Source organism: Citrus clementina, unplaced genomic scaffold (genome assembly GCF_000493195.1).
Source record: "Citrus clementina cultivar Clemenules unplaced genomic scaffold, Citrus_clementina_v1.0 scaffold_3, whole genome shotgun sequence".
NCBI lineage: Eukaryota > Viridiplantae > Streptophyta > Magnoliopsida > Sapindales > Rutaceae > Citrus > Citrus x clementina.
In genome coordinates, this window is record NW_006262339.1 from 24,598,459 (window position 1) to 24,614,639 (window position 16,181).

The 16,181-nt window shown below is 32.9% G+C and overlaps 2 protein-coding genes across 3 annotated transcripts in view; one reads left to right on the top strand and one right to left on the bottom strand.

The window, feature by feature from the left end:
* Positions 1-11,041: 11,041 nt before the first annotated feature.
* LOC18049119 (disease resistance-like protein DSC1) lies at positions 11,042-15,771 on the top strand. Of its 2 annotated transcripts, XM_024189688.1 has the most exons (7): positions 11,042-11,697; positions 12,267-13,356; positions 13,807-14,106; positions 14,206-14,431; positions 14,528-14,815; positions 14,900-14,988; positions 15,068-15,771. In XM_024189688.1, exons 1-7 carry the CDS (start codon positions 11,225-11,227, stop codon positions 15,485-15,487), a joined length of 2,886 nt encoding a protein of 961 aa, XP_024045456.1. In that variant the 5' UTR covers positions 11,042-11,224; the 3' UTR covers positions 15,488-15,771. The 2 variants fall into 2 exon arrangements, with proteins under 2 accessions (XP_024045456.1, XP_006441925.2); XM_006441862.2 differs by having other exon boundaries at positions 14,206-14,815.
* Positions 15,510-16,181, bottom strand: part of LOC18049120 (pheophytinase, chloroplastic) — a 2,823-nt gene continuing 2,151 nt past the window's right edge. The window contains exon 7 of the mRNA XM_006441863.2: positions 15,510-15,523. Coding sequence (XP_006441926.2) covers positions 15,510-15,523 — 14 coding nt within the window. The remainder of the gene's footprint in view (positions 15,524-16,181) is intronic.

Sequence of the window (16,181 nt, forward strand, 5' to 3'; positions counted from 1 at the left end):
TCTTTTCTTGCTTTTTCGATTGAATATTTTCTGTGGCCTGGCTTGGCCTGCTCCTCCCCTGCTTCCACCTCTATGAGACTGTGGCTATGACAAAAACTTTTTATGTACTTATTTATTTATTGGGCTTATTCCACTATTTTATGAAAATTTTACTGATATTCCTCAAAAATCAAAATGATAATACTTCGTCTAAAAAATAATTATAAAACATACATGCTATGTTTTAAAATTTTCAAACAAAGAAGAACTTTGTAGAGTTAATTAACTCGATTTATTTTAGTTTACTTTCATGTGATTTAGATTATTTTATTATATTTAGCTACAAAGATTGTTTTGTCATAAGTTTAAATTGATTATTTTACCCTTATAAGGTAAAACTATTGAGAATTTACTTTAATTTCAATATTTTTCTAATTTTATACCAAACTCATTGTTTCTAATACTATTTTACTAGTATGAGTTTTAATCTTTAATTAAACTAAAATAGTATCTTTAGGGCATGATACTCATGTAACTTATTGGGATGTCAATTTTATGTTATTTACACATAAAAGTAGAGAAAATAACAATTAGATTTTATTTTAAAATATTATATTATAAGCCACAAAATTAGATACATAAATTATTAGATACAATAACTCATGTTTATTATGGTAATTTAGTCGCTATATATCATAATAATAAAATACTAAAATAAATCTTGTATTAAACTTTATGATTAAAGATGGTCAAATAACCGAAGAAGAAAATCAATAGAAGGATTTTACTGATTAACTATACAAAATTTTTATTAATTTGTATTTTTAAAAAAATATTGTGAATTCATTACAATTAATTTCTAGAAGTAGGGTGGATTTATAAAATAGTGGGGTGCAAATACCCTTACCCAAATATTCCATAAAAAGTGAAAACTATTACCTTTTTCGATGTACTTCTCTTGAATTTTTTATTCCTACGGATAAACTTTAATTCATCCCCAAATAAAATGATAATCTCTAATTTGCTCTCAATGTAAATCTCAATTTATTCTTCATTTCCGTCCAAAAGATGAGGGGCAAATAAGGAATGTGTTGATGGGTTTTTTTTTTTTAATCTTCTTAACAATAAATGGGGTAAATTGATATTTTTATACTTTTAGGTGATAAATTAAAGATTTTCATTCTGAATTGGGGGCAAATTAAAATCTATCTTATTTCTAAAGGCACCACGTGATTTGGCAAAATAACTAAAAAGACATTTTATTTTTAGAAAAGGTCACACATGTCTCTTTTGAGATACACAAATTCTCTTTTAGATAAAACATTAGGATTTGTGTGATTATTTCTTAACCAAAAGGGTTTGTGTTTCAAAAAAATGATTATGTAATTATTTTGCCTGACCGAGAGAGTCATTATTCAAACACCAATCACATTTTTGTTTTAACAAACACCCTTTCATTTATTCTTTAAGCTTTTTTTGTTTTTTCCCAAAAAATGATGAATACATATTGAAAATTTTGTTTTCATTTTTTTATTGAAAAAATGAAAAACAACAAAGATTACTGCTTCCTTGTCCATACTTTTTCGTCCTATATTACCTTAATTTTATATCGTTTTCTCTATTTTTACTTTTATAGTCCAATTCTGAAAATACACTATTAGACACATTTTTAAATTCAAAAACACAAAACATAGTGCATCATTTTCATTATAGGCATTAACACCTGACGTACACATTCTCCAAATGGGATTAATGGAAAAATATATATATAAAAAGGTGAGTCCTTCGGCCAATCTTATAGGTTCTAACGTTTTGAAGGTAAGTTTTATCTTGTAACATTCTCACAAAATTTAAAATCAACTGGGACGAAAATTTTGAAAATACTATGATTAGCACAGGCATTTCAACAATAGAGGATGTAATAAAAGCTCATTGAGTTGAAACTTGAAAGCAAAATTAGGATCAAGGTCATTTCTTTAAAAGAATAAGGCAAGATGCACGACATGAAATACCTGTGACCAAGCCTCAAAAGATTCACCAAGCCCAGTATTTTGCTTGCCCACGGCATAATTACACTTGGCTTCCCAAACAAATAATTGCTGGAGCTCGGACAATGCAAGTATTCAATTTAACTTCATAAATATCAGCAGGAGCATAATTACACTTGGCTCCCTAACAAATAATGCTGGAGCTCGGACAATACGAGTATTCAATTTAACTGTACATAGATGTGCGGGGTTTTGGTGGTAAGTAAAAAGACGTGCCACTATCAGTTGAGGAGTGCATAAGAGGATTACATCTATCAAATACTATCCGCCCCCCTCGGCCAATTCTTCCACGAAATTTGTGAGTTCGTGCTATAGTGCCATTCCTCGTAGAAGAATCTGACGGCGGAACAATACCTGCAGCGTCCAATTTTTCTGGCACAAGGGGTTTTGTGAACAACAAAACTGGCTCGAGAGGATCCTGAAACCCCACAGTTACATTTTCAAAATGATGCACTGCTGATATTCAGAAATAAAACAAGGATAAAACATTTTCTAAAGTTTACTTAAATCATTTTTCTTTCCAACCACAGATAGGTCAATAAGTCAAATACTGGAGCTGACAGAGCGCTGGCAGAATTAACTACAAACCCACCAGATTTATCTTGTTAATTGATTGTTTTCAATTACCACGGTAACCCGGCTCGGGTGTTACCTCTGTTTCTGTCAGTGCTCTGTTGAATATTTCCGTTTAAAAATCAGCATCATATATGTAAGTAGTATGGCAGCAGCGAAATATCATGTGTAATAATTAGGCTATTAGGAGCAAAAGCTATACGTACCAATTTATGTAGCCATGCATAATATATTCATTTTTGACTTGCAAATTCTTCCTTTTCACAACATTAGGTACAACTTTTCCTTTCCTTTTGAAGGCCCACTCCAGTAGGGGTGGGCATTTGGTTCGGTTCAATCTGAACCGAATCGAACCGAACCGTATTATGATAATTTAATTCGATTTTGGTTCGCAGCAAAAAAAATTAAATGGTTCAGAAGCATACAGAGTAGGGGTGGGCATTTGGTTCGGTTCAGTCTGAACCGAACCGTATTATAATAATTTGGTTCGGTTTGGTTCGGAGCAAAAAACTAAATGGTTCAGAAATTCTGAACCATTTGATTTTTTATTTGGTTCGGTTCAAAACCGAACCAAATGGTTCAAGAAAAAATTAAAATTAAAATTAAAAAATAGTTCAGAATTTATCTTCTTTTTTTTATTTCTGTTTGTTAGTTAATACATGATATTATATATGTCATTGCATACACTTTATTTTATTGTTGAACTTTATTATTTTAATTTATTATTGTTAAATTTTATTACATTGGTTATTATTTATGAATTTCTAGATTACTTTTGGAATTTATTATGTTAATTTACTATTGTTAGATTTTATTATGTTGTTTATTGTTTGCTAATTTATAGACTCAAGATTATTGTTGTATTAATAGCGTATTATTATATTATTATTTTTATTAAATAATGAATATATAAGATAAAATCAAATCAAACCGAACGGTTCTATAATTTGGCTCATAAATTCATGAACCATTTGATTTCAGTTTGGTTCGGTTCAAGGGCTGAACCGAACCAAACTAAATAGTTCCCACCCCTAATAGAGAGTAAAAAGAGTTTCTTATAAATAATTTGAGGAGGATGGTTCTGCCACGACAGGTAATACCATAAACAAATGATTTCACCACATTTCAAGAAAGCATTTAACTTATGCCTCATTTTCATTCTAGCAATTTGCTTGCCATTGGCTGATTGGAAAAAGTGCATTTAAGTGATAGAATACTGTCAACCTATAGCACGAATAGGGGTTAAACAAAGTAAATCTCTACCTTTACATGTCAAATAAAAGACTTTCATAATATCAAATATCAAAACTCATGTCTAGTAAAGGATTCCCCAATGCTGGCTCTCAAAATTGCTTTTGTTTCATGGATGAGATGATGGTTTTTGTGGATATTCTGCTCAACTTGGATTATGACTTGGGTCAGATCCCAACTTGCTGCAAAGCTCACCTGACTAAATCTTAGTTGATTTGCTTTTCCAAACTAAATCCAAGCAAGTAAGTACAAGAGATAAAAGCAAAAGTTCAAGCATCTCATTTGAGCCTGTCACTAACAAATGGTCAATGAGCAATGTCTAGCTATGACTGAGCAACAGAATCAATAAACAGACAGACAAAAAATAATAATCAAGTCATCTGTCAAATGCTAGTCCAAGAAAATCATATATATATGTATGTATGTATGTATGTATGTATGTATGTATGTATGTATATGTATATGTATATGTATATGTATATGTATGATCATTCATTTCTCAATCAACCACCAAATTGATGTCAACAAAGCCATGAGGATTGTCACACAAGTCTTTCAATTCCCCTCTCTTTAGGCCAGAGACCAGTAAACCATTTGAAATATAGATGTGCAAACCAGTAAATAAATCATGAAGTTACACACTAGTCTGCTTTCGCACTCATTCAGAACTATCAATGATACTTACTGCAAGTACGGTGTATACATTATACTAAAGTGAAGGCTGGATCAATAAGAAATTCAAAATGTTTCATCACATTTGGGGCTTGATGATGCCAAAAAAAGACCATACCAATTATGATGAACAGTAAAATGTGAACAAGAACAAGCATACATTTAAGAAAGCAGAGAAGCATCATTAAAATAAAGTATTCTTCTTACTATTCTTGGAAAATGGACCAAAATAAAAAAGAAACCATATATGGTTAACGTCACAACAAGAGTATTTGTGCATTTGTACATCATAGGATATTGGGAAGACATCAGTAGAGAAGTGCAAATTTTTTTTTGGGGAAAGGAACAGAGAAGTGCAAGTCAAAAAGGAGAAAAAATGAAAAAAGAGAGATCAAAAGGAATGCAATCTAATTAATTGTCTAAGGAGACTTCTATGCTACATTTAGCCATTGGTTGAATAGGCAGCTTGTTTTCTAGTACAACTTTAAATTTTCCAAGATTTAGAATTTTCCTACTGAAGAAAACTAATTTCTAAAGCAGCTATTACCATCTTCATCCCAACGGTAAGCAGCTCCATACTAAGGAAAGAATGAAATAAGTGTGTTTTACTTATAGAAGCCCATTCCTGTCCAGAGTGATTAGTAAGTTGTTTCACCATGACCCCCATTATGGTGACTGAAAAAAGAAAAAAAAAAAGAAGAAAATATTTGCCGAACACAATAGTAGCACCTAAGAAGTCCTACTTAAGAGGCTTCATACCCTGCACAAATCGGAAAGTTTTTTAAAATTTTCATGTTTCAAATGAAGATTCTCCATTAAAAAATTACACACATACTGTATGTAAAGCAATTAAAAAAAAAAAAAAAACAAGGATAACCCAGAAACAATCCAACCATTAATGAAAGTGAGCAATGTTATTGTTTTATTATTTTTGAACTCGTGGTGGCTCTGTATTATTTGCAAATTATTTACAAAATACTCGTATAAGGAGAGGGACATATTTTATGCTGGAATATTGTCAATATAAATGGTGCTCTAAAAATGTGTCCGACTGTAAAGATATGTCTAATTAAACAGTGTCATATATAATAAAAACGTATCCTTTTATTTAAAGATGCTTTCATTCATGGTTTCATGCTTCAATTTGAAATGACGATAGTTTATTTTGGACCAGTGATGATCTAATTCAAATTTTAATTTAATAACCATGAATGAAATAACCACTTTCTGTTAGTTCTCTTAAAATTTATTAAGAAATCTATATTGAAGGCCGTTTTATCCTTTAGTGTTGTAGAAAATACACTTTACATTTTGAAATTTAAAATGACCTTCTTTTAAATAAAATTTTAAAACAAATGCCTCTAACTAAGGAAGAAATTTTAGAATACATCAGAAGTACCATGTTAGCCATACAACAAGTGAATCATGGTACGACACATGTGCACTTATTTTAAAAAACTATTATTCAAATGGTGGTTATATTGAATATAAATATGTACATATCATACATGACACAAACCGCGTCAACCCTTCTATTGGATCTGGGGTGAATCATGCAATTTTATATCTAAAGCTCATGACATAAACTTAATTCATGAATATATAACACTAGCCTTGGCCTTTGCTATAAACATATAATAATCTATGTGCCTCATTCAAAAATTTATTAAAAACTTACATAGTTCATATCTCATTGTACATACATTCACTTCGAAAATATACATATAAACATAAACGTGGTCAAAATGTAAGTCGTGCAGTAATGCGTGTTGTGGTCCAACCTCAATTGATCAGAAATTGAACTACACGAAATCCTATGGAAACCTTAGAGAAATGGGGTAAATAGGAAAATAGTAAGTTTCTGACTCAATGAATGAATATAATTATATATAAAAATAAATTAGTGCTTTAGTGCTCGTCATAATTGTATGACATAACTTTACACTGAACGCTTTACAAAAGCAAACATGAACTCATATATACATACATGACAAAATTGCACCAAATAATATACAGGGGAAATAACTCTCAATACTCACTGTGATCATCATCGCATGAGTAAAAAGGGGGAAAAACCTCTCAATACTCAGTAGAATTAACAACATCACAAGGGTCGAGTAATTTAATTCTCAATATGCATGCGTAGAGCCTATGGGAAAAGGTACACATATGGTGCCTGTCAATTACATCTCATGACTCAGTCAATCATATAATGCACGTACATATAATCATAACATTATACAAAATCGTACTATTAAACATAAATGCTTTGTAAAATACATAATAGTAATAATAATAATCCACTCACAGATCCTATTGATGAAGCACGCACGTGCTTTGCTTTAAGCTAACAGCTTGCTATTGCTTTGACAATTAACCACATGTGCCTCCTTTTAGCTTGCACGTGTGTCACAATACATGCATTAGAATTGGTTTTATTCTCATGGGTGAAGCATGAATGTGCTTTGCTTTAAGCTAACCGCTTGCTATTGCTTTGACAATTAGCCACATGTGACCCGTTTATAGTTTAGGAAATAACAATATTGAATCGAAATATTCACTACTAGAAAAATGAGTTTTACTGACACTAATTTAGCGTCAGTAATTACTTTTATTGACACTTGTTAATTGTGTCAGTGTTGCTCAAGCCAGAACACACTGACACTAATTTTTGGTGTCAGTAATTTTTGTGTCAGTAATTTGTTTCACTATAGTATCACTAAAATAATGACACGATGATGTTGGTATTTAATGATACTATTTACACGTCAGTGATTTATGTGACTATAGTATCAATAATAAGCTAGCTCGATAATATAAAAAATTATTAATGTCAATTTAAATATTTAGTGTCAGTATTTAATAATGTTATGCAGGATTGGTTAATAAATTTTTTTTATTCTAATTATATTTTTCCTGAATGTTTTACAACCAAAAGAAAGCTCAAAATATATTAAATATATAAAATGTCACAATATAATTCACATAATAAACATCCCAAATACATCACTCAAATTCACATGATTCAACTACACCACTATCTGGAAAAGAAAAATATAAATACTAAATTAAGTTTTCAACAACCACAAAGTACGAATTTAGTTTCCACCAAAAAGAAGCACAAGAACATCACTCAACATCCATCTGCAGCTTCATTTTTTTCCCACCTACAACAACATAAAATCAATTAGTATGGAAATAGATTATCGAAAACAAATTGATTGTGAGTAGTTAAACAGAGCAATTGAAGGATGTTTCAACAACTAATAAAACAATAAGAAATAAGATTACAATAATACTGAAAGTTATAGAAATAAAGAACCTTAGCTTAAGTTGTCTGAAGAAACCATGTTGGATAACCTGCTACAAGTCACAGAAAACAAAACATCTAAGTCAATCTAATTAAAAACTTCCTATTTTTTATAATCAAACAACAGAAATCTGCAATCAAAACATCCATTTGCCCACTCAAACTTTCAGCCTTAGCATAAACTTCTTTCACTTTAATCTCATAAAACTTGTCAAATTTATGAAACTCTCATCAAGCCTTCTAAAAAACTACCGCTCTCATTCCCCTCCTTCCTCAACAATCCTCAAAAGTATTTTCATTGCAAAATAGCCCAAAAAAATTATAGGAGTTGTTTTGACTTTAGAATAGCAACAAAACAGCCCCGGGAAATCTGTAGGGGCTGTTGTGCAGTGAAAACAGTCACTAGAAATTTACAGGGGCTGTCTTGTTGCTGTTCTATAGTAGAAACAGCCCCTGCAAATTAACACTTTCAAATGAATTAGAAAAGAAAATAATGTTACCTATGATAGTCATCATTGTTGAAGTCATAGCAGATAGCCTGCAAATTAACAATAATAACAGCATTTACATCAGTTTATGAAACTGCTTTTATTGGTTTTTTTTTTGCAAGGATATGTATATAAATAATAGTGCATTTAAACTTACATATATAATGCATCTTAGACCAGCCATTAATGTGGTATAGTTTTTGTAAAGTACCCTATTTACCTCAGAAACTTCACTTTCCTCTATGCCAAGATTTTGAATTATCTATTATACACAAAGTAAATTTGTAGAAACTAGTTATACATTTGTTAAACAAATAAACAACTTAAATGACAAAAGTTTACTAACTGAATAGAAATGCACCAAGGTCATTATAAATTGGCACTACTTACTGAAATGATCAACAACATTGACACTAACACCTCATACATAAATTCAGATTTTAAGCGTATAAAGAGAGTTCAAATGAATGATTGCTTATACATTTTATAACAGATTTTACAACAATAAAGTAGATAAATGGCAACTCTACTAGAGGTATGTTTCTAGTATAAGGAATCAAGCATAAGTAAAGGAGCAAGGTAGTATCTTATCATCCGCATAATCAACACACCATGACAGAAATCGAATCAAATAAATACTACGAGTGCCGAATGGAAGAAAGAAATTAAAACATTTTCTGTAAAATATTATTATTAATCAATAACATGTCTTAATATAAAGCGAAAAGTTTCCGATGATAATATAAATATCCAAAACTATATAGTCAAATACTCAAAAGCTGAAACCAAAATATCAGAAAAAAATTTATAAAAGCAATAACATAAACCTAAGCAGTAAACACAACAGACCCACCAGCTTTTTTAATTTTCTTCTTGGCTGTTTTGGAAACGCTTCACCACAACGAGTTGGTTCTCAAGCAAAAGGCCCTTACCCAAAACCTTAAAGTAGCCAAACTGAGTCACATCGATCGTGGGAACAATGTCTTTGGAAGCCTTGGCTTTGACCTCCTGAGGTACCATTGGCCAAAGCCTTTTTTTTTTTTTTGATCCATGACAATGAAAACTGATCTTTTATATATTCAAGCAAATGAAGTGAAACCCCTGCTCAAAGATACCATAAAAACTAGATGACAATTTTGAACACTAGTGTCTAAAGCCCAGAGGCCTATGTATTTGATAAAACAACTGACAGAACACTAAACACATAATGTTGAAATTCAAAAGTTAAAAGGGTCAAACAGAGAATTGAAACATAATATGATTCGCCCTTAAGATAAATTCTTGGCCCTCAAATCACATGCAGAAGCAAGCTACATTGAAGAGAGATTCGGAAGAAGCACTGAAAATGCCAAAAGATCGAAGTTGCCCTTCTTGAGAAAACCGACCTTATGATTACTAAGGCGATTCAGGCAAGACAACTACTACACGAACCCTAAAAATGGAGTTGCTTACCTTCTTCAGGGGATGCGGGGCAAATTAAATTATTACAGTATTACTCACAACTCAATTAATTTGAGTATTTGACTAATCTAATTTAGACAAAAAATTAATGAAAAAATTAAAAAGTGGAATCTCAACTCACTGTCTCAGGCGGCCGGCGCGATGGCGACGGCTGAACGCGGCTGCAAAAGCAATAATTTAGACTGGAGGGTGAGATGGTGACCAGAGACGGAGAAAGTGAGAGCGACTAAACGAGCGTGAAAGAGAGGGGTTGTTGCTGCTGTGTGTGCCTTCAGAGAGAGAGTGAAAGCGAGCGAGCTACTGCAGTGTGTGGTGCGACCTGCTGGGCTGCCGCCGCCGCCGCCGCCGCCGCGTGGGCTGCATGTGCCGTTGTCATCGTGTGTGCTACTAAGGCCTTAGAGAGGGGCTGCCGCTAGTTAGCGCTTAGGGAGAGTTAGGGATTTAGGCACTTGGAATTTTAGGGATTTGGATTTTAGTTTGTTTGAGAGGGAACAAATTTTGGTGGAGGGAGATCAAAAATTTTGTGTTAAATTATAGCAAAGGGTTTGTAGTTAATTATATACGGTTTAACCAAACAAAGAAAATATGCACACAAGTGGTTTGTAGTTTGAAATTAAAATTTTAACTTCGGAGATATTGAGTTCGAGTCCAAGTAAAAACATAATTAGAATTATATTTGTTTTTATCACTGATACTAAAGTATAAGTAATTACTGAGTTTTATGCTACTGACACCTTAGTACCAGTGATTTATGATACATATTTGTTAAATGGAAAAAATGATCCAAATGTATAACATTACTGACACTTTTTACGAAGTGTCAGAAACGAAGTGTCAGTAAAAGTCATTTTTGTAGTAGTGATTCTTAGAAGATAGTATTTATTTTCCATTCAAACATTTTCTCATTTCGGCAAAGGTCACAAAAAAAAATGCTTTTTTTAATTTAAATGTAAATATTTAAAAATCATATATAAGTTATAAAAAATAAATAATTAATATTTTTTTTAAAGTTAGACTTTATATGCTTAACAGTCAACCCTAAGGAACATGAATAAGAGCTACTAAAAAAAAAGAATAATTTTGAGCCTAAATACAATTAATTGAGAGATGAGGACGGATAAGACAAATTCAGAGATAAAAATTAAAATATCACCCTACTTATTGCTGGCAGTTATGAGCATTAAAGCACAGAAGCACGTGTGTTGAAAAGTATGGTGTTCGTGTGGAATTTTCAGTTAACAGTCTACAAAGCAGTGGAATTAATCAATCATCGTGGAGTGCACGGTGGTTGGACAATGAGATGAAATTGAAAAATTATCACGGAACGTGAAGGAAGGTTCATGGCATCGATTTATTGTACAGAGTCGCGCACATTTGGTTCAATAATTGTTTTCATCCGAATCAAAATCTCTTTCTAATCAATTCAACTGATTTTGTTGATTATGGCTTCTTCTTATCGAAACAACAAGAAGTATGATGTTTTTGTTAGTTTCAGAGGAGAGGACACCCGTGACAACTTTACCAGCCATCTCTATTCTGCTCTGTGTCGACAAAATATCCAAACTTTCATTGATGACCAACTTAACAGAGGAGATGAAATTTCGGAGTCACTTGTGAATGCAATTGAAGCATCAGCCATTTCAGTTATCGTCTTCTCAGAAGGGTATGCATCTTCCAGATGGTGTCTCGATGAACTTGTCAAGATCCTCGAGTGCAAGAAAGAGTATGCACAGATCGTGATTCCGGTTTTCTATCGGGTTGATCCATCAGACGTGAGAAACCAAACTGGGAGTTTTGGGGATTCATTTTCGAAGCTTCAAGAAAGATTTAAGGAGAATTCAAAGAAGCTGCTGACTTGGAGGAATGCTTTGAAGGAGGCAGCCACTTTGTCTGGCTTTCATTCTCGTAACATCAGGTGAAAAGTTACTTTTAATTTCGCATACTAATATTCAACACTGTAAATAAAATTCACGCAGCACCCTTAGTTAAATTTTCCAGATGATAAACTACACTTTTAAATTTTTTCATGCATCAAATTCTAGACTTCTTGAACTTCCCCACTTTTGAACTCCTATAAAAGAATTTTTGCAGAATTAATAATAAAAGCTCCAGAGGTTTACAATATATTTTAACAAAATTAATGGTGTTCTGTCGTTTTTTAATCAATTTCAATCTCTTACTCATATACCACTAGGAAAAAAAAAATCTCTTCCACATATAACATATTCCTGTAATTAAAGAGTTATTAATTTATAGGGAAATTGGAAATTTCCTTACTCAAATCAATATATACCACTTATTTTGACTATTTTTACAATATTTAATAACTCTCCTGGTACCATCACTTTACAATATTATCCTTATGAAAAAAAATAAGTGGTATATATTAATTTCAATAGGAAAACTAGCAATCTCCTTTATTTCACATTTTATGCAAATCCCTTCTATTTGAAGTTACTGCTGCTAATTTTATGTATTTGGTAGGCCTGAATCGGAACTTATAAACGAAGTTGTTCATCACATTTTGAAGAGACTGCTGGATCAAGTTTTTCGGCGGAATGATAACAAAAACCAGCTGGTTGGAGTAGAATCAAGAGTTGAGGAAATTGAGTCTCTACTAGGTGCTCAGTCGAAAGATGTTTACGCTTTAGGGATTTGGGGCATTGGTGGTATAGGCAAAACAACAATCGCTAGAGCTATTTTTTACAAAATCTCTAGCGGTTTTGAAGGTTCTTGCTTCCTTGAAAATGTTAGAGAAGAGTCACAAAAACCGGGAGGATTAGCTTGCTTGCGACAAAAACTTCTTTCAAATTTATTGAAAGATAAAAATGTGAGTCTTGATATTGGTCTTAATTTTAGAAGGCTCAGCCGCATGAAGGTTCTGATTGTTTTTGATGATGTGACTTGCTTCAGCCAATTAGAATCTATAATTGGAAGTCTTGATTGTTTGACGCCTGTGAGTCGAATCATAATAACCACCAGAAATAAACAAGTGCTTAGAAATTGGGGGGTGAGGAAAATATATGAGATGGAGGCATTAGAATATCATCACGCTCTTGAGCTTTTCAGTCGACATGCCTTCAAACAAAACCATCCTGACGTTGGTTACGAGAAATTTTCAAGCAAGGTAATGAAATATGCTCAAGGTGTTCCTTTAGCTATTAAAGTTTTGGGTTGCTTTCTATATGAAAGAGAAAAGGAAGTCTGGGAAAGTGCAATAAATAAATTGCAAAGAATCCTCCATCCAAGTATCCTAGAGGTATTAAAAATAAGTTACGATAGTTTGGATGATAAGGAGAAAAATATTTTCCTTGATGTTGCTTGTTTCTTTCAAGGCGAGGATGTAAATCTAGTAATGAAATTCCATAATGCAAGCGGTTTCTACTCAGAAATAGGAATAAGTGTTCTTGTTGATAAATCTCTCATTGCTATTGATTCATACAACAAGATAAGAATGCATGATTTACTACAAGAGTTGGGTAGGGAAATTGTTCGACAAGAATCAATTAATCCTGGAAACCGCAGTAGGTTGTGGCATCATGAGGATATCTATGAAGTTCTTACATATAACACGGTAAGCAGTTTGTTGTGCATAATTATTTTGAAATATTCTAGCATTTACAAACTTGATAAGAATATATTTATATCTGCTCGAACTGATGAGTCTTAGAATTAATAGAAGAGCAACAATGATTGGAAAAAACCATAGCGGTTAGATGACGTAGCAATAAATTATAAATGCCATGACAGCTTGCATAATCGTTTGCAAGCATAATTGATATGCCAATTTGTATAGTACACAGACGGAATTTTTATATTAAGTATTACTTGTGTTATTATGTTTCTTCGTGCATTTGAATTAAAGTTTAACTGCCTAGCAATAACTATAAGCTACCTCTAATTGTGAATTAGTGAGAAAATTGCCCCAAAAATTTGACTTGGTGGGGTTGAAGTGCAATTCATTGGTGGAATACACATATCTTTCATTTGATTTTAACTTCATTGCTTTTTTATTTATTTTTAGGGGACAGAAAAAATTGAGGGCGTCTCTTTGGATATGTCAAAAGTAAAAGAGTTCCTTCTAAATCCCAATACTTTCACAAAGATGCCTAAGTTGAGATTTTTAAAGTTCTATAGTTCATCATTCAATGGAGAGAACAAATGTAAGATGTCCTATTTGCAAGACCCTGGATTTGCTGAAGTGAAATATCTTCACTGGCATGGATATCCGTTGAAGTCATTACCCTCAAACCTTAGTGCAGAGAAGCTTGTGTTACTTGAAGTGCCTGATAATGACATTGAACAACTTTGGGATTGTGTGAAGGTATGCATATCTTATCATATATGTGCAATCTTTCAATAACAACCTTAAATTATTATACGTGGTAACGATTTTGTCTTGGCCTCTTTTTTGACCGAGCAGCATTATAGTAAGTTAAATCAGATAATCCATGCTGCCTGCCATAAGCTAATTGCCAAAATTCCAAATCCCACGTTGATGGCCCGTTTGAACAAGCTAGTTATCTTGAATCTAAGAGGTAGCAAAAGCCTGAAAAGTCTTCCATCTGGAATATTTAACTTGGAATTTCTTACCAAGCTTGATCTATCGGGCTGCTCAAAACTGAAAAGGCTTCCAGAGATCTCATCGGGTAATATAAGCTGGTTATTTTTAAGTGGAACTGCAATTGAAAAACTACCCTCATCATTTGAGCTTCTACTTAGGCTTTCGTGGCTGGACCTTTCAGATTGTAAAAGGCTTAAGAGTCTCCCAAGCAGCCTCTATAGATTGAAATCTCTTGGAGTTCTTAGTCTCCTTGGTTGCTCAAATCTTCAGAGATTGCCCGAATGTCTTGGCCAATTATCCTCGCCAATAATATTTAATCTAGCGAAAACCAATATTGAGAGAATACCAGAAAGCATTATCCAACTTTTCGTGTCGGGATACCTCCTCTTAGGTTATGGTGAGAGGTTCCAATCCGTACAAAAGCCTCCATTCCTTGAACGAGGTTGCTTGGCAGTGCAACCACTTTTAGGTTTGTTCTCTAAGTTATGAATCTTATAGGCAATTTTTTTTTACCGGAGCAATAAATTTAAATTGGAAGGTAATTCTACTGCAGGAATTGTTGAAGATACCCTGAGAATTCAGCATACGAACCATATGCCAGCTGTACGTTGGCAAGAAATATGGCAAGAAGATTGGCTAAATGTGTGTCTTTAACTCTCTCTACTTACAATGTCTACAATCTTTTTTTTTTTGGGTTTAAAATTATGTTTTTTTGGTACAGAGAGGTTTTTCCATGGGCAAAGGTCATATAGTACTACCGGGGAATGAAATTCCAAAGTGGTTTGAGTTTCAAAGTGTGGGATCTTTTATAACCTTGGAGATGCCGGCAGATTTCTTCAATAATAGCCGAGTGCAGGGCATTGCATTTACTGCTATTTTAGCAGTTTCAGACCGTCATGTAGATTGTGGCAGATGGTTTTCATTTTCTTGTGAGCTCAAAGTGAAAACCACCAAAGATTGTGGTACGCATGACACACGATTATCTCAGAGAAGAGTTAATTATGTAGAATCAGATCACTTACATTTGGGGCACTATCTGTTCTGTGAAGAGGATTTTAATGGTTTTTGGAAATGCAATTGCATTCTTGAGGCAGTCCATTTAATGTTTTTCCACCTTTGGAGTGCCAGTGCTGCGGGGTGAAAAAATGTGGGATCCATTTACTTCACACCCCAGATTCTACGAATTCAATGTAAGATCCAAGCAAATGTTTCAACTGTAATGAAGAAGACTGAGATAGGTGTCATTTTCACTCAACTCACCTGAGTTGTGAATCCATTTGCTTAAACATGTATGCACTTTTTCAAGTATCTCTACCAATTCCATATTTGGAATGGTGCATTTGATTCCATAGTTGATGTGGTATCGTCTATGGTTAGAATTTATATTTACAAAAATGACTTGTAAGGGAAGGATTGAAGATGCCCGTGAACTTATATTTCGATTTAGATTATTGTATCTTTTTCATGTATAAAATTGGATCCTATCATTCACATATCATTGACATGAGCAATATGGATTACTAAATCATTATTCTTTATTATTGTGCTGAATTTGATTTTTTATTGAATAATTTGATATATTTCTTGAATCAATTTGGAGCTTCTACAACTTGTCAGAGATCAGTTTCTCCAACATTCCTTTCCGCGCCAAAAGATAACCAAGCGGTTGAATAAGAATTGATATATACAACATAAATACAAGAGTTGTTTTGTCTTTTTACAATAGGAATAATATATAATGCTCGTTAACACTTGCTGATGAGAAAGTAAATTCCTCAGAAATTAAATGTTTCAGCCAACCAAGGAAGCAGCTTTTCATGGACCAACTCAGGCCT